Here is an 18,432-nt window from a genome sequence, read left to right as displayed (position 1 = left end):
GTTGGCAACTCTGATGCTAAATTTGTCCATGCCAAAGCACTGGGGTGTTATGGATGATGGGTCATTCATCAGACATCTTTAAAATACCTGCTGTGTGCCCAGTTCTGTGCCGAATGCTGATGAGGGCTTATAAGCTAGAGAAGACATAAATGAAATAGGTCATAATTAATAGTCAACTATGTACATGTCAGAGGCATTCAGCCTAAGTAGAGATGTCCAGTTTGGAAATTTCCATCTGAAATGTGGAAGTGAGGGGCTTAGGAGAGGATAAAGAGCCAGTGTAGGAGACAGAGCAGGAGCAGGAGGAGATGAAGGGAAAGAACTGGTGAAGTGAGGTTTCACAGAAGCTGAGGAAAGGAGGGGTTTCAAGAAGAGGAGTGTGCATTTAGGGGATGTTATCTCTGTTATTTAGGGCAGCAGAGAGATCACATTATCCACTCTTCTCTCATTCATTCATTCCTTTGTTCATTCATTATTTTTGGAATACCTGCCAGGTGTCAGGCTTTGCTCTAGACATTGCTGAGGGTACAGAAATGAAAATCACTGTCCTTAACCCACAGTCTAAATGAGGAGATAGAGATGGGAGTGGAAACAAATCCCTGATATAGGTGCTATGATCCATTCTTTCAAAAAATATTTATTGAACACCTAAGATATGCCAAATACATTGAGGAGCAATGAAAGGAAGCCCTACGACCTTTAGTTCATCTGCTTGAAGTAAAATGTAGTGCCTGTTATCTTAGTGGAAGTCATGGAAATCAATCGTCATAGCTGTGAGAGGTTTTGAGTTTTGAGTTTTTGAAGGTTTTGTGTGAGAGACCAATGCCAAAAGTAGGAATCCAGGGCCCTCATCTCTTTTGGCCTTGGTTTCTCATTTGTAATATGAGAGCATTGACCCTCTATGTACCTATCATAGGCTTTGTGACATATGAGGTAACTTCCCTGCTAGACTGAGAATTCCGAGGGCAGGGATCACATGGGTCTTATTCACCGGCACAGTGTAGACTCAGTAAATATTTGTGGAATTGATCCCTCTCACAAGGGCCTTTTAGCTCTAATATTCTGTGCTATCACTAAAATAAAGGCCTAAGTACCTTCCGTGGGAGCCCAGAGGGAATGATGATGAATTTTGATGCTGGATCCCAAAGAACTTCCCAGAATAGTTGCCCCCTGACCTGGACCTCAAAGGTTGGTTAGGATTACAGTGGGCAAGGAAGTGCTTTATAATCCCCAGTCCTGGATTCCAGTGACCTCTTTCCTGTCCTCTGCCCTCAAGGATCTACCAGTAGGGTCGGCCCAGTGGCATAGAGGTTAAGTTCGCACGCTCCACTTCAGCAGCCTGGGGTTCACAGGTTTGGATCCTGGGCACGGACCTATACACTGCTCGTGAAGCCATGCCTTGGTGGCATCTCATATACAAAGTAGAGGAAGATTGGCACAGATGTTAGCTCAGGGACCATCTTCCTCACCAAAAAGAAAAGGATCCATCAGTTACTACTTATGTGCCCTTGGACTCCAATTTTCTCATCTGTAAATCAATAGTGACAGTAATGCATGATGTGCTGGAAAGAACACTGGGTGTGGAGTCAGAATATTTTGATTTGACCCCCAGCCCAGGCAAAAAGTAAGTAGCTGTGCGACCTTGGGTAACTCACTTTACCTCTCTGGATCTCAGTTTCCCCGCCTGCAAGATAAAGCAGTTAAACTGCATGACCTCTAAGATTGGTTTCTTGTGGCTCCAAAAAGTCTGCATCACAGGGTCATTGCTGGTTTCCAATGAGATGATGCAACAAAAATGCTTGTAAACTGTGGGGTGCTCTATAGCGTGGTCTGTACTACTAAGGACAGGTGGGTGTAACACGAAGCCAGCCCGAAGGGATCACTCTCTCCATTCCTCAGTCCTCTGCTTCTCCCTGACACCACTGAACCTCCCTGAAAAGCTCTCGCCCTCTAGTTTCCGCTCATTCCCGCGAGACATAATGCCTCGGTTCCCAGCTGCTGCAGATTACAAAGGGCTTGGAGCTTGGCAGCTGTGGGTCAGAGGGTGGGGTGTGGGGAGAGCCAGCCAGGAAGCTCTCGTTACCTGCCTCCCTGGTGCTCATCATCCCCACCCCCAACCTGGCCTGGAGGGAATGAATTGAAGAGTGGGGAGGGAGGAGTTTGGCTGGGGTAGCGGGCACGCAACAGGGCAGGATCCAGGGATGGAGGCCCCAGAGATAACCTCTTACTAGTTGTGTGACCTCCCGAATCTGTCACTGCTCTGGACCTCCCGCTTTTGTCTATAACATGGAAAGGAACCAGAAAGAGGAGGTGGTTAGTATGATCTCACAGACCTTTTTCCAACCAGTCCTGAGGTTCCAAATGAGTTTTCTCTACTCAGCACATAGTCAGCCCCTGAGTTTTATTCACCAACATTCTTATTAAGTGCCTACTATGTGCCAGGTGCTATAGTTGAGGGCCTGGGATTTAGCTAAATATAAGATTGGATCTCAAGATGCTCCGAGTCTGAAAGAGGAAACAGATAAATAAACCAGTAACTATAATAAATGTGATGTGTGCAATGATGCAATGCCAAACCATAAAAGGGCAAAGAAGGAAGTTACTTTGTGGAGAGAGAGGTCAGGGAAAGCTTCAGAGGATGTGACCTTGAATAAGGTTGTGAATTATAAGAGAAGAGGATTCCAGGCAAAGCTTAGCATATTAACATGATGCCAGGAGCAGTGTGTTTGGGAAACCACAAGTAGTTAGGCACAGCTGGAACTCATTGGTTCAGGGGAGAAACAAGAGGGAAGGAACTGGAAGGGAAGCCTGAGCTAGATCCTGAAGGGTCTGTATATTCCACTGAGAAGCTTGGACCCCATCGTGTGGGCTATGCAAAGCTGCGGAAGGGACTTAGACTGAGAGGGAGATGATGAGATTTGGATTTTAGAAAGACCCGTCTGGCATTCAGTGTGCTCTATCAAAAATGTTGCAGACACCCAAAAAATCCACCATTTCAGCAGTATTTATTGGAAATCTCCCCCACCCCATGTGCCAGTGCTGTGCCAGGCAACGGAGACACAATAGTAAGCAAAACCAGACACCCTGTTCTCATGGCATGTGCAGTTAGGCAGGGGAGACAGACCCTAATCAAATAATTACACAAATAAATACAAAATTACATGGGGATGAGTGCTACAAAGGAGAAGCACATGGTGCCAGGAAAGCGTGTAATTGGAGCATTTGACTTTGCCAGGATGGTCAGGGCAGCTTCTCTGCTGAGCTGAGTTCCAAAGGAAGAGTGTTGCCTCAAGGAAAGGCTCTAGAAGGGTCTGTGGGAATGGACCTCTCCTGCTTCAGAATCCCCATCCAGGGCCGGCCCCGTGGCTTAGCGGTTGGGTGCGCGCGCTCCGCTGCTGGCCGCCCGGGTTGGGATCCGGGCGCGCGCCGACGCACCGCTTCTCCGGCCATGCTGAGGCCGCGTCCCACATACAGCAACTAGAAGGATGTGCAGCTATGACATACAACTATCTATTGGGGCTTTGGGGGGGAAAATAAATTAAAAAAAAAAATCTTTAAAGAATCCCCATCCAATGCATGCTTACCTTCTCCAGTAAAGACGCTGTACACTTCATGCAGGTATCGTGTAGTATTTCACCTTTGATCTTCAGGACCTAGCCAACGCTTGCCACAGAATCAGTGCCCAGTGAGGATTTGAAAGAAAACAAGGAAAACCCGTTAGGCATGTTAGATATTTGAAGATAGCAGTACTATTCCCTAGAGTACTAAATATCTTCCTTCCTTCAGTTGTTTCTCCCATGATGCTGTTTCAAGTTCCCATCACTGTTCTGGTCATTCTGTTAATTGTCAAGGTCCCTGTGACAGGTGATTTAAAACATCAGCGATATAGCCTTGAGCAAAGAGCACTGGTCTCTGGGAGCCGGAAGACCTGGCTTTGTTTAAGCCCCTTTTCATCATTCAGTGTCTTTTACCCCTTTAAGCCTCAGTTGCCTCTTTCGTGGAATGGGGATATTGGTCTGTCTCTCACAGGATTTCTCTGGAAATTAACTGAGATAGTAAGAAAAAACTTTGTAACTCTAAGAGCTAAACTAACATAGGATTTAAATATTTGGAGGGCTGCCACATGAGTGAAAAATTAGATTTATTCTTTGTGTCTCCAGAGAACAGAATTAAATCAATGAATAGAAATTACCACATGCAGATTTCAGCTCAAGAGAAGGAAGAAGTGTTCTAATAATCAGAACTATCCATCAGCGGAATGGCTGCCTTTTGATGTGGTGGGCATCCAACATCGGAAACACTTATGCAAGTATGCTGTGGAAGGAATTCCTATTTTGAGTGAGAGGGTGGATTGAATAACTTTTAAGGTTTCCTTTTAATTTTAGAATTCAGCAATCTGATAGTGGAGGAGCTGAGAGAGGGCATATTTGGCAGAGAGAGTAGCAGGAACAGAAATATGGAGCAAAAATGAGTGTGGCATGTGTGGACGACCATAAGGAAATTCCAGAAAGAAATGAAGGGTCTATGTTGGATTGATGATTCCATGGAAGATAGAGAAGGTAACTAATAATGGTTGAGCACCTGTGTGTCAGACCCATGTGATTCCATTTAAGGTTTGTGAGTGATGCTCCAGCCTTACCCTCTGATGGAGGGGAGATTGACCCCAGGAAGCCTAAGACATAGTTGGAGGACCTCCTCTCTGCGAGGCTACAGAGTGGGCTGCGTCCTTCCCTAGCAGGGGAAGGTGATCAAGAATACACAGTCTGGTTGGGCTGTATGCTGTGTGGAAAATGCACAGGCTTTGATCAAAAGACAGAATTTGAATCCTACCTCCTTATACCTTGTGACTCTAGCAATTTACTTAACCTCTGTGACCCTCAGTTAATTTATATATAAAATGGGGACTCAAGCTTGTTCTGCTTTAGGCTGGTGTAACAATTAAGAGAGATAATGTAGAGTAAAGGGCATCCTGGGAAGAGCACAGGCTTTGGAATCAGACAGACCCAGGCTTGAACCTCAGTCTGCCATGAACTGGTTGCAAGATCTTAGGCAAGTTATTTAACTTTTTCTTATCTGTAAATAGAGATAACAGTATTTCAAGGCTGTTTTGAAAATTAAATAAAATAGGAAAAATGCTTGGCATAGTGCCTGACATATAACAATGCTCAACTAGCAGTTTTATTTTGTTATGACAAATAATAAATGAGATCCCATATATAAAGCACTTATCAAAGTGTCTGGCACACAGTAGGTGTTCAGTTGACATTAGCTCCTTTCCCCCTCCCATGTGTCTGCCACACTGACAGGGCTGCTGGAGGCCAGGACAGTGGCTTGCTCACCCTGTGGTCCACTCTGGCGTAATGCTCTGCCCATATGAAGATCTCAGTGAAGTCTGTTTCATAGAAGTGAACTGATTGCTCTTGATGACATGGTCTCCTTCCTCAAGTAGCCAGTGAGTCATGCCTCTTTCTCTCTCCTCCTTCCTGTCTCCTCTTTGGTTCTATTTCTGACTCGCATCAGCGGGAGGGGAATCAGTGTTTGTCAAAGTGATTTTTAAAAATAACAGAGAGAGGGCGTTTCAGGAGCGATTTTCTGGGCTACTTTCCATTGAGCACAGGATAGTGAAAGTTGGACTGTTGTTTCCAACCTTGCTTTTCTTTTGGTGAAATAACAATAACAACAGTATCAACAGTAATAACAGCAGCGCCTACGAGCTAATTGAGCACCTACTATGTGCCTGGCACTCTGCCAGGTGCTACCCATACATTATCTCTAATCCTAACACAACCACTTCAAGGTTGGTATTATTATCACCACTTTACCAATGAGGAAATTAAGGCTTAGAAAAGTTAAATAATAATGAAAATGATGAATACTCCTATATTTGAGTTCCTTTTATGAGCCAGGCATTTAAAAAAATCTTATTTAATTACAAACGCCCTACAAAGTAGGTGTTATTATTTCCATTCCAGTCGTGAGGAAACAGCCTCAGAGAGATGAAAAACCAAGCTGTCCAAAATCACACAACCGATGAAAGGCAGAGCTGGACATCAGGCCAAAGCCTGTTCACCTCTTATGCTCCTCCATTCCCTTTCTATCAAACCATTTGCTACTCTTTGAGGGAAGCATCATATTGAGATTCTGGCTGGAGACAGCCCTGGGGAGGTTTGAATGAGAGAAAAGTGACACACGGCCTAAGACTCATCCACTCATCCAGACCCTGGGAAGCTGACCTTCTCCTGGGGCTGACTCTGGAAGTGCAAAAATAACAACTGACGGGCCCGGCCCCATGCCATAGCGGTTAAGTGCGCGATCCACGGCTGGCGGCCGGGGTTCGGATCCCGGGCGCGCACCGATGCACTGCTCGTCAGGCCGTGCTGTGGCGGCGTCCCATATAAAGTGGAGAAAGATAGGCACAGATGTTAGCCTGGGCCAGTCTTCCTCAGCAAAAAGAGGAGGATTGGATGGATGTTAGCTCAGGGCTGATCTTCCTCACACACACACAAAAATAATAATAATAATAATAATAATAATAATAATAATAATAACTGATGCCTATATGGCACTTACTATGAACCATTTTAGATATAACAACTGTCTTAATCTTCACAAGAACTTTAAGAAGTAGGCATTGTTATTATGCCCATTTTATAGATGAAGAAACTAAGGCCCAAAAAAGGTAAATTGCCCAAGGAGGGGATTACACAAGAGCATGAATACCAGGAGACAGTGATCACTGGGAGCCATTTTAGAGGCTGCCTACCATAGTTACATAGTAAGTGGTAGAACAGGGATTCGCACCCAGAAGTCAGACTACAGAGACCATGCTTTTAACCTCAAGACTATGTGGCCTTTTTGTTTACCAAGCAATGATTGAATCCCTACTATGTGCCCAGCCTTGTGCTAGGCACTAGGAGTACAGAGATGAAACTCATTCCGTATCCAAGTTCATTTTTTATTCCATACCTGGATTTCCAATTAATTTGGCACCAATTGGGTGACAGGACTCTTCTGTCAAAGAGCTAGGACACAGGGCTGGGCTCCAGGCAGAGATGGGAGACTAGAAATTCCCACAGAGAAATGACATAACACAGGTAGAGTGAGAAGAGTTGAGACCTGGTGGCAGTGCAGGAACTCAGAAATCCTACCTGGGTCCTCTAGATCACCAGTCTGGAAGGGTGGCTTGATTCTAAACCCTAGAGGACAAGATTTAGGGTCTGAGCCTGTAGATCGATGGGAGGAGTCTCATCTGTGGTGTTGGTTCTGAGGAGCTCAGGAAGCAGAGGCAAGGGCATGGGAGGGGGTGGACCAAATACTGCTGCAGTGTTTCATAGGTACCAACACACAGAGCTTTTGTGTAGCTATGGCAGACTGAATATTTTTCTCAATAGTGCCTAAAATTCCCAGTGTTAGATGTTCACTCACTCACTCATCCATTTCTTCATTCCTTCATTAATTCATTCATCCACTCACTTATTCATGAGCTGGAGAAAATTGTATTTGCCAGAATTCTTAGGAAGAAGTACTGTATGTGGTCAGAAGGAATACTCTGATAAGCTGCTTGAGATGAAGTGTAAGACACCCAAAGACCGTGCTCAGTGAACAGAAGATGGCGATTCATATGCTCTCCAAGGATGCTGGGTGTGTTAAGTGCAGATTTTGTTTTGCTGAGTAACATTGTGCAAGTCTGGGCCAGAGCTGTATTGCTGAGAACGTGGAGAAGCTTAGCCCTGCCAGAAACATAACTGTTATGTTTGATTTCTCATTTCTTCACATCTAATTCATCTCCATGCCCTGTAATTCACTTCTTAAATACCTCTTGAATCTGTTTCTACTCCTTCCCCATTGCTACTACTCTGGTTCAAATCCTTATCGGGTCTCCCCTGAATCACTGCCAAGATCTTCTAACCAGCCTTCCTGCTTCCCATCTTTTCTCCTAGTCCCTTCTCCATATCATAGTCAGAGAGATCTTTCTAAAATTCATATCTCATCACATTAATCCCTGGCCTCAAAATGTTTGATCCTAAAAGATAAAGTCCAAACCCCCTGATACAGCATTCAAAGGTCTTTCTAGCTTTATTGCCTACCTATTTCCCACCATTCATTAAGTTCTTCTGGAGTACTCACTGGCAGAAACTTTTCCTTCTGCCAAAATACCTTCCCTTCACTTCTGTGCTGGGAAAATTCTTCTTTTGAAAAGTCTCTGTTGTCCTCCTGTTGCCAAATAAGCACATCTTGAGGCGATGTTCCTGGGCTCTGTACACATTCCACCTGTGGGAGTTGTTATGGTGTCTACCACATTTCCATTTCTCTTCTTTTTTTTTTGGGTGTGGGCATGTGACTTGCTTTGGCCAGTGAAATGGAAAAAGTGGAAGTTTAAGAGCCAACACATGACTCACACTTTCTTTCCCTCTGGTAGCTGCTCTGTCAGTCTTTATCCTGGAATAAGAAAGACAAAAAGCAGAGCACCCAGCCAGCCCTTAATGGATATGTAACAATAGTGAAAAATAAAACCTTGTTGTTTAAGTTGCTGAGATTTTGGGACTACTTTTTACCTAACGATCCAGTCTATCCTAACTGATACACTATCTCTGCTTTGACATCTTCCATAACCACCCCAAACCATCACATTTCTACCTTATCTGACTGTGTGACATGTTTTCTTTATACTGCTTATCTGGTACTGATGACATACTGCCACATATTGCCTTAGCCACCTCTACACTTTAACTGAGGCTTGCTGAGTGCAGGGATGGTGCTTGTTCCATTTTTATATCACACAAAGTATGGTTCACGGCCAAGGCAGAATGTCTATACAGTCAGACAGACTGGTTTTGAATCCCAATTCTTATGCTTAGAGGGCAATCTCTCTGAACCTCAGTTTTCTTATCTGTAAAATGGGAATAATAATATGTACCCTACAAGGTTTTTCTAAAATTTGTGGCTAACAGGTGCAACATATATACAAATAATAGCATGCTGTAGTTATTATTGTTTTCGTTATTTATTTTCATAATCATTATAGATGATGTTCAGTGAGTGTTTGTGGATAAATCTTTCATTGATGTGCATTGGACTTGGAATCAGAAGTCCTAGATTTAAGGGATAGCTTTTGTCACCAGCTTTGTGACTTTGGCAAAGTCACTTACCCTCTCTGCATTTTTGTATTCTCAACTATAAAATGTAAATACTGAGACCTACCTCACAGAGAGTTCATAAAATTTAAATGAGATAATATATGAGGAAGTGTTTTATACATGCTCAAGCATCACACACCTAAAAGTGTAATGATACAGAGAAGATTGGCTGGTCCCTCTCATAAGGACTATATGGACATTTGTGTACTCAGTACCCAGTGTACTCCAGTAGCACTTTATTGTTGGTCTTGTCTTTGCTTCCTTATGTGTTTGTGTTTCCAACTTGACAGTGAGCTGCTTGAGATAAAGAGTTGTCTTGGGGGCCAGCCCGGTGGTGCAAGCAGTTAAGTGCGCGCGCTCCGCTGCGGTGGCCCGGGGTTCGCCGGTTCGGATCCCGGGCACGCGCTGACGCACTGCTTGGCAAGCCATGCTGTGGCAGCATCCCATATAAAGTGGAGGAAGATGGGCATGGATGTTAGCCCAAGGCTAGTCTTCCTCAGCAAAAAAAGAGGAGGATTGGCAGATGTTAGCACAGGGCTGATCTCCTCACACACACACACACACACACACACAAAACAGTTGTCTTAGTGGGTTTTTTCAGTAAAAATGTTTATTTCTCCTCATATGAGTAATACATGCTTATTGTAGAGAAAATAAAAGTACGTAAAGAGAATAAAAATCCTGATAATTCTTATCTCTCATAACATAGATAATCACTGTTAACCTTTTCATGTGTTTCTTTCCAGTTTTCTTCTCTGCATACAGAGGTGTAATATTATATCATTTGTACAAGCATTGTCCCATGTCATTAAATATTCTTATATAAATAAACACATAAAACATTCTTGTATTTTAACCATTCTCCTATTGTTGAATATATAAGTTGATGATATTTTCACTGTCTAAATAAAGTTATAACAAACATTTTTGTGCATAAGTATTTGTCTGATTTTCTATTTTTGTAGGAAAAGTTTTTAGAAGGAAACTTTCTGGGTCAAACGGTACAAATATTTTTAATGCTCTCGAGACTTCAATGTTGATTTCCAGAAAGATTGAACCAAGTTCCACTCTCACAAACAATGTGTGAGGTTGCTCATCTCACTATATCCTCATCTATAGTGGGAATTAGAATTAAAAATAAGGCTAAAACCTTTTTATATAATAATTATCCATTTACATTTCTTCTGTGAATTGTTCATTCCTCTTGTGCATTTTTCTATTGGGATTTTAATTATTTTCTCATTATTTCTGTGAGGTTTTAAAAACCATTTTATTCTAGTTACCACGTACAATACAAGACACATAATAGGTGCTCCTTAAATAAATATCTTGGATTATTAGTTAGTTGTCCTGGGGACTTTTTAGGAGCAAAAGCAGACTTTCTAGGAGGCTGACTCTTTCCTTTTTCCACCCAGGACACAGCTGGGCAGGAGCGGTACCGGACCATTACCACAGCCTATTACCGTGGGGCCATGGGCTTCATTCTGATGTATGATATCACCAATGAGGAGTCCTTCAATGCTGTCCAAGACTGGTATGAGATTCATTCATTCATTCATCAAACTGCTCATGAAAACCTAACATGTGCTAGGCCTTGTACTGTGCTAGGGAAACCCAGATGAATCTGAGATGGCTCCTGTCCTCAAGGAGTTCAAAGATGAGAGGAGAGGACTGATCAATAAGCAGGCCGTGAAAATATCATGTGACAGGTGCAGTGATGAAGAGAGGCACCAGGGGCTCTAGGGACTCAGTGGAGGGCTCTGACCCAGCTTGAGGAGTCAGGGAAGGTGACCTGAAGTTGCTGACGCATATGCTGCGTTTTGTGAGATGAACAGGAGTTAGCCAGAGGGGTGAATGGGTAAGAATGTTCCAAGAAAAGATGACAGATGGGCAAAGGCAAGAAGGTACGTGAGAGGATAGGAAGAGCAGAGGTCATAAACAATTTTGTGTTGGAGTAAGGAGTTTGGATTTTACCCTGTAGGTGGTGACATTTGAACAGGGAAACAACAGGTTCAGATTAATGTTTTAGAAGGATCATCTGGTTATAGTGGTGAACAAATTCCCATACTGTTTCCCTATAAAGTTTATCCCTGGGCTGGGCTGGAGGTCCAAGAACAAGTCCAGTCCAAGTTCGTAAAGTTTCAATATATGATGGAAATCAGCACAGCTCCCCAGAGGTACAGCCTCTGAGCAACTTATGTCTTTCTTCCTGGAGCATTACTCACAGGGAGAAGGGAGCGTGAGGGGAAGGACAGGTGAGAGAGAGGGGCCAGGACCCTGTGCCCCTAATCCGTGGAAAGGATGAGGATGGGGGAAGGTGGAGCATCTGTGCCCTGGCCCTTCTTCAGAATCAGAGAGGCTTGGCAGGCCGGGCACACAGCAGCAGTGCTGGCCAGTGCCAAGCTTGTCTCCTGCTCCCTTCTACCCAACAGCTACCCTTTGAGGATTTTCCTTCTCCCAAGGAACAGTTGTCATGACTATGTGAAGCGCTGTTGGCATCTTGGGGCCTTGAGCTGAGGGTGACCTTGCAAGCTGCCTGCTGCACCCCCTGTTCTGAACAGCAGTCCAGGGTGCCAGCCCCATATCTGTCATTCATGGTGGTCTATGTTCTTCTCAGACTCTCAGTCATCCTCTTCTTCCTCCTTTCTCCCCCTTGCCTTTTAATAACTTTCTCTCTACCTTCCTTCTTTCTCCTTTCCTTCCTCTCTTTTCTCCTCCTTCTTCATTTTCTTATTCCCTCTCTTCCTTCCAGTCAAGACTTTTCTCCCCTCCTCCCTTCTCCTTCCCTCCCCATCTTGCCCCCACCTCCTACCATGAGTGATTAGCTCTTTCTTTAAGTGTCTCTACACTGCTCATTGCTTGTTGGCCTTGACCTCCTTCCCTTTCTCAATCAGTCCCTATACATTCTGCCTCAGGAACATAGTGACTTTAACACCTGGTGACAATTCCTCCAAGAATAACCTGAGTTGCTAATCTGGGAGCTGAGAGTGGATGGAGGTGGGTGGAGGGAGGAAGATGACAGGAAGAGTAGCCTGGGACACATGGAGAGTTGCCTCCAGTTACCTGCCTTGAGGCCAAAGACTTAGTGTCTAGCTCTTTCAAGCCCTGGCCTTTGAGATTTGTTTCTGGGAAACTTGGTCCTAGCCTACCCCCACCTGCCATCTAAGCAGCAGTGCCCAACAAGGAACCTGGGTCTTTGTCAGCCCACAACAAACGGTAGTTGAGTAAATTCCATTCTTTGAGGGAATGGCTTCTCACCCTTAAAAAGAAGTTTGGTGATGAGATCAGCTTTAGGAGCCAGGTCAGTAACAGGTCCAGATTGTAGTTAGGGTTGAGTTAGATTGGGTGTCAATGTCAGAATAGGGTCATATTTTAGATCTGCTTTAACCATTTGCTGTCTTATTCATTCATCAGACATTCACTGACAACTTCTCTGCTCTGTGCTCTGTCCTGGGAGCTGGCACCCCAAACGTGAATAAGCCTGTCCCCGCCCTCAAGGAGGGGCAGATAAATTCAGCCAAATGTAACAGGTGCCACGGTAAAAGTGTAGGGGACCCAAAGGGGAAGTAATCGTTTCTACCTGATGGGGTAGTTGGAGACAGAGTTAGGCCCATCCCCACAAAAAGATGTCTCCACAATATTCAAATTTTCAAAAATTTGAAAAGTACAGAAAAGTATTTTTTAAAAGTTTAATAATCATCCTTTGTGAAGGAAACCACTGCTGACATTTTGGTTTCTGCGGTAATCATAATCTAAGGCCTCAGTGAAGGTTTATGAGTCACAGAGGAGGGAGAGGCTGGCTGGGCCAGGGAAGGCTCCCTGCAAGGAATTGTGGGATCAGCCCTGGGCCTTGGGGGATGAGTTAGTGTGGAGAAGGGATTCCCACTATAGGCAAAGGAACAAGTCATGGAAGAACATTTGGGGAATTGGTGAGAAGGTTTGTGGAGTAGGAGGAAAGGTGATGAGGCTGGAGAGACAGAACATGAATGGTCTTGAACGCCTAACTGAGGATTCTAGACTTCATTGCATAGCTAGTCAGAGGGGGCCAGAGAAGGCTTTTAAGCAGGGATGTATCACGGTCAGATAGACATTTTAGAAAGGACTTGCTGCCCAGTGAGGAGAGGGATGGGCAGATGCATTAGAGGAGGGCTCCAGGAACTGGGTGAAGTTTGCAACCAGGGATCGGGGGTCAGCATCTGTGAGAGCCAGCCGGGGCAAGTATCTGCCTGTCTGTCCTCAGCTGAATTGACTGACAGTAACTTGGATGTTGCTAACCCTGTGGAAGGGAATTGGCTTCTTGAAACTTCACGGGGTCCTTTTCAGCCTAGAAGGGTGTCCCTAACACGATCCTCTTTCTGTCTCTCTTTAGGGCTACTCAGATCAAGACCTACTCCTGGGACAATGCGCAGGTTATCCTGGTGGGGAACAAGTGTGACATGGAGGAAGAAAGGGTTGTTCCCACTGAGAAGGGACGGCTCCTCGCAGAGCAGCTTGGTATGTGCACAACACATGTGTGTGCATGCACATGTGCATGGGAGTGTGACATCAAGGGTGTGTTGCGATTGTCAATTGTGTGCATATGGGCTCTGTGTGTATTGTTTTATATTTGTGTGATGTACATTTGGGCTTCGTGCTATGTAATTCATTATTTATGATACATGTATATTTTGTTACATTGAATGTGTAAGTAGAACTTAAATTTATAAACTCTTGGGGCCGGCCCCGTGGCTTAGCGGTTAAGTGTGCATGCTCCGCTACTGGCGGCCCAGGTTCAGATCCTGGGCACGCACCGACGCACCGCTTGTCTGGCCAAGCTGAGGCGGCATCCCACATACAGCAACTAGAAGGATGTGCAGCTATGACATACAACTATCTACTGGGCCTTTGGGGAGAAAAAGGGGAAAAAAGGAGGAGGGTTAGCAATAGATGTTAGCTCAGGGCCGGTCTTCCTCAGCAAAAAAGAGGAGGATTGGCATGGATGTTAGCTCAGGGCTGATCTTCCTCACACACACACAAAAAAATTTATAAACTCTTTTTTTTACCAGCTCCTTCCACAAAGGATTTAAGGTGTCTTATAAAAATCATTATAATACATCAATAAAAAACTAAATAAGTGAGAAAATTGAAGCAAAGGGAAAGCAAGGGTAGGAGGAAAATAGAGGAAGCCAGGGGTGAGATTAGCATATATGTTGTAAATTCTTGGGCATGTGCAAGAGTTGGGCCAAAATATTGGCTTTGAGCTTCCTAGCAACCATCCCAAAGAGGGAAACATAATCAGTTACATGGTTCAGAGATGGTCCTTAAGATTAAAACAAACCCATTATTCCAGAGAAACATTGCTCTTCATTGGCAACAACAGAGCAGACTCTAAATGCTGCATGTGACAATGTCCTTAATATCAAACATCCTTACAGCAAGTACAACACTGAACATCATAGGCCGTGTCTTACAATTTCTCTCAATGTAAACTGATGCTTCCTCACCAAAACACCATTCACAACAAAAGTAGTTGTATGGAGGGATGAAACAATGTGGTTTAAGTATGCAGCTCAGGGGCTGGCCCCATGGCTTAGTGGTTAAGTGTGCATGCTCCTCTACTGGTGGCCCGGGTTTGGATCCCGGGTGCGCACTGACGCACCGCTTCTCTGGCCATGCTGAGGCCGCGTCCCACATACAGCAACTAGAAGGATGTGCGACTATGACATACAACTATCTACTGGGGCTTTGGGGGAAAAAAAGGAGGAGGATTGGCAATAGATGTTAGCTCAGAGCCAGTCTTCCTCAGCAAAAAGAGGATTAGCACGGATGTTAGCTCAGGGCTGATCTTCCTCACAAAAGAAAAAAAAAAAAGTATGCAGCTCAGGGATGCTCTGACTTTTTCCAAGGTTGAAGCATCTTGATCCTTGTGCTCCACTGAGACCCAGGTCCCTTAGGTATGTCTCAGTGGCCCCGTAGCAGGACTCCTACCTACACTCCCTTAAAATAGCAGCTTTTTCTTTTCTTTTCTGTATTGGCATTGAGTGCAAAATCGCCTTAGAGAAATCTTCCTCTAGAAGAATGGAGGTACTGCTTAGCTTTTAGCCAGTCTTCCTAAGTATTTCTCACAACCTAGGTATTGTAAGTATTGAGGAGTAGGGAGTTTAGAGTTATATTCTCTGAAAGTTTCTGAAGTACAGATATTTGGGCTGGTAGGTGGGTAAACTGTATAATATACGAGTGTGAATTGTGTGTTGTGTATATTTGTATTACGTGTATTATGAGCGCATGTGTGTGTGGGGCAGTGTCCTATACTTCTTTCTCCCCTTCTCTATTCCCCAGGGTGGCCTGGGGATAGAAATTAGCAAAATGTATGTGCTTAATAAACAGGGAGTTTGGGTCATCTTGGGTCTTGCTGTTCCTACCCCATCACAGAGGTTTCCTGGGTGCAAAAAGTACCTCCACCCATCCGTGGTTCACAGAACAGTAAGCATATGGTGAAGCCCACACTTGGGTGACCTCAGGCTATCTCTTTATGTCTTCAATCTACTGTTCCCAGGGAGACTCCCAGCACTCTCCCTGCACCGACTATGCCCCATCCGCTACCCTCATCAGCCAGTGAACCCCCACTCAGCTTTCAAAACAGCTCAAGCTTCCCATCTTCTATGAAGCCTTTCCTGGCCCCGCAGAGCTCTTTTCTTTGTGTCCCAATTTAATGTACCCATACGCACAACAGTCACAGGACCCATCACGCTTGGCTGCACGTGTTTACTTGTCCATCTCCTGAAAGCTCCATGAGGACAGGAAATGAGTCTTGTTTATCTTTGTACCCACAGTGCCTAGCATATGGCCTGACCCTGGGTAGACGCTGCAAAAATATGTTTTGATTAAATTTTTATTAAGTATTTGGCTACTTCATTTTACTTCAATCCAATTAAGACTTCCTAAGCACCTACTCTATGCCAGCTACGGTGCTGTGAAATAGGATACATTCCCTGGTCTGAAGGACAGAAACAGTGATACCCCAGTGATCAGTGTTGTGGTAGAGGGGTGTGCCCGGGGATTGTGGGAGCACAGAGGAGGCACCTAATTCAGTGGGGGTCAGAGAACACGATGCCAAGCTGAGTCCTGAAGACAAGGAGGAGCAGCCAAGTGAGGAAGAGAGGCAAGGACATCCTGGGCAAGGAGAATAACACTGGCAAAGGCGAGGACCAGCACCGTGAGTCCGGGAAACTGTGAATCACTGGATTGTGTGAGCCTAGAGTAGCGTTTCCCAAAGAGAGAGATTCATGTCACTGGAAGTGTGCAAGGTGATTTTATGTATATATTTTGATGTGTGTTAGAAAAAATATAATCAGCATGTCAAACTCTTAAACAAGACTGCTTTAAAAAGGTGAGTTAGTTTTATATTAGGATAAAATATAGCCAGCATGCCAGGCCCTTATGACTAAGATTTTAAAAAGACAAGTTGGTTAAATATTTATTAGGTGTTTATCATGTGCCAGGCACTATTCTAAGTGTTTTTAAAGTATTACTCATTTAATTTAATCCCCCTAGAACTCTCTGAGATACATACTTTTCTTAATTCCAAGTTGCTTTTTTTTTAGCAGATGAGAAAACTGAGGCACAGAGAAGTTGAGTAACTTGCTTAAGTTCACACAGCTAGTAACAGGTGGAATCAGAATTTGAACCCAAGCAGTAGTCTGGCTCCAGAGCCAGTGCTCCTAACCACTTAACCTCACCATACAGCAAATATGGTAATAATAGGTGATATATGCCAGGCATTATATGAAAGGCTTTGCGTTATCTCATTTAATTCTCACTATAACCCTTCAACGTAAGTGCTTCAGGGCATGTCCAATACTCTGAAAAATGAAGTTCGGAGAGGTTAACTAACTTGCTCAAGGTTACACAGTTAGGATGTTGTGGAGTCAGTATAGATCTATCAAATTTATGTAGGAACTTAGACGCAAGTGAGGTTAATTCTTACTGTAGGGTTTAGGGAGGCACTGGAAAAGGGCCTTAATGAATTGGTGAGATTTGGGCAGGTCAGGGTAACCCATCTCTGTCCTACACAACTTCCTGAGCTTTCCTCACTGCTTACCAGGACTTGCCTATCTACGTGTCTCTCTCTCACCCTAGGCCTTGAGAGCAGCCGGAGTTATGTCTAATTTGTTTCATTATCCAAAGCACCTAGCACAGGGTAGATATTCATTCATTCATACATTTATTCACTTATTCATTGAAAAATATTTATTGAGTAAATATTCTGAGTCAGGTTCTGTCTTAGGACTTGGGATGTAACGGTGAACAAAACAGTTATGATCCTTACTGTCATGGAACTAATGGGGAAAGAGACATAAATAATTATACAGGTAAATATATAATTAAAAATTGTGTAAATGGGTGAATTGTGTGGTATGTAAGTTATATCACAATAAAACTGTTAAGAATTATGATAAGTTCTGCATGAGTTAGGACTCTTGTTATGGCAAGTGATAAGATCACAAATCAAACTAGCTTTAATTTAAAAAATGGAATTTATTAGCTCATAGCTGGGAAGTCCACTAGACCCAGGACTCAGTTGCACTCTCCATTTCTCAGCTTTGCTTATCCCTCAGCCTCCTTCTGTAGCCAGACTCTGCGTGGGGAATAAGATGGATGATGGTAGCTCCAGATATATATTGTTCCAACTCCTGCAAAAGGGCGTCTTCTCCCTTCCAACTACCATATGTCAATCTCAGGGAAGACTGTGATTGGCCCCCTGTGAGTCACATGCCTGTCCCAGTAGCTAGGGGAGGCAAGTATTGTAACCTATAGTCCCACCACAACTGTTTAAAATAGTGGTTCCCTAAAGGAGGGAAAGGTGGGCAGATAAGTTTCATAAGTCCACCACAAGTGCTATGAAGAAAGTGAAAAAGAGAGACCTAATTTTAGACTGGAGAGTCAAGCTCTTCTGAGAAAGTAACACTTAACGCTGAGAACTAAAGGATGAGAAAAAGTTAGCCAGGCAAAGAATTGGGGAGGGGGAGGGGAGTGTTCGACATCAAGAATATCCTAATGTGGGTTGGAGCGTGGAACACTCATGAGACTGAAAGAAGGCCGTGTCTCAGGGACTAAATAACCAAGGGGAGGCTAGTGTGAGATGAAGGTGGAGAGGGAGGCAGGGGCCAGATCATGCAGGATCCTGCAGACCATTTTGCAAGAATGTGATCAGATCTGGGAACAGTGAGGGACAATGCTCAGCCTTCCTCATCCCACCCCCTAACCACCACCTCCGCCCCGCAGTCCTATCCCTCTGCTATGCCAGCTATTAAGT

The 18,432-nt window shown here is 44.2% G+C and overlaps 1 protein-coding gene across 1 annotated transcript in view; it reads left to right on the top strand.

Annotated features, from left to right (window-relative positions):
* The window catches only part of RAB3B (RAB3B, member RAS oncogene family), a 62,654-nt gene that overhangs the window by 30,851 nt on the left and 13,371 nt on the right, over positions 1-18,432 (top strand). Inside the window, exons 3-4 of the mRNA XM_058552395.1 lie at positions 10,553-10,671; positions 13,507-13,631. Coding sequence (XP_058408378.1) covers positions 10,553-10,671; positions 13,507-13,631 — 244 coding nt within the window. The remainder of the gene's footprint in view (positions 1-10,552; positions 10,672-13,506; positions 13,632-18,432) is intronic.

Source organism: Diceros bicornis, chromosome 13 (genome assembly GCF_020826845.1).
Source record: "Diceros bicornis minor isolate mBicDic1 chromosome 13, mDicBic1.mat.cur, whole genome shotgun sequence".
Classification (NCBI taxonomy): Eukaryota; Metazoa; Chordata; class Mammalia; order Perissodactyla; family Rhinocerotidae; genus Diceros; species Diceros bicornis.
This window is presented reverse-complemented; position numbering and strand designations above follow the sequence as displayed.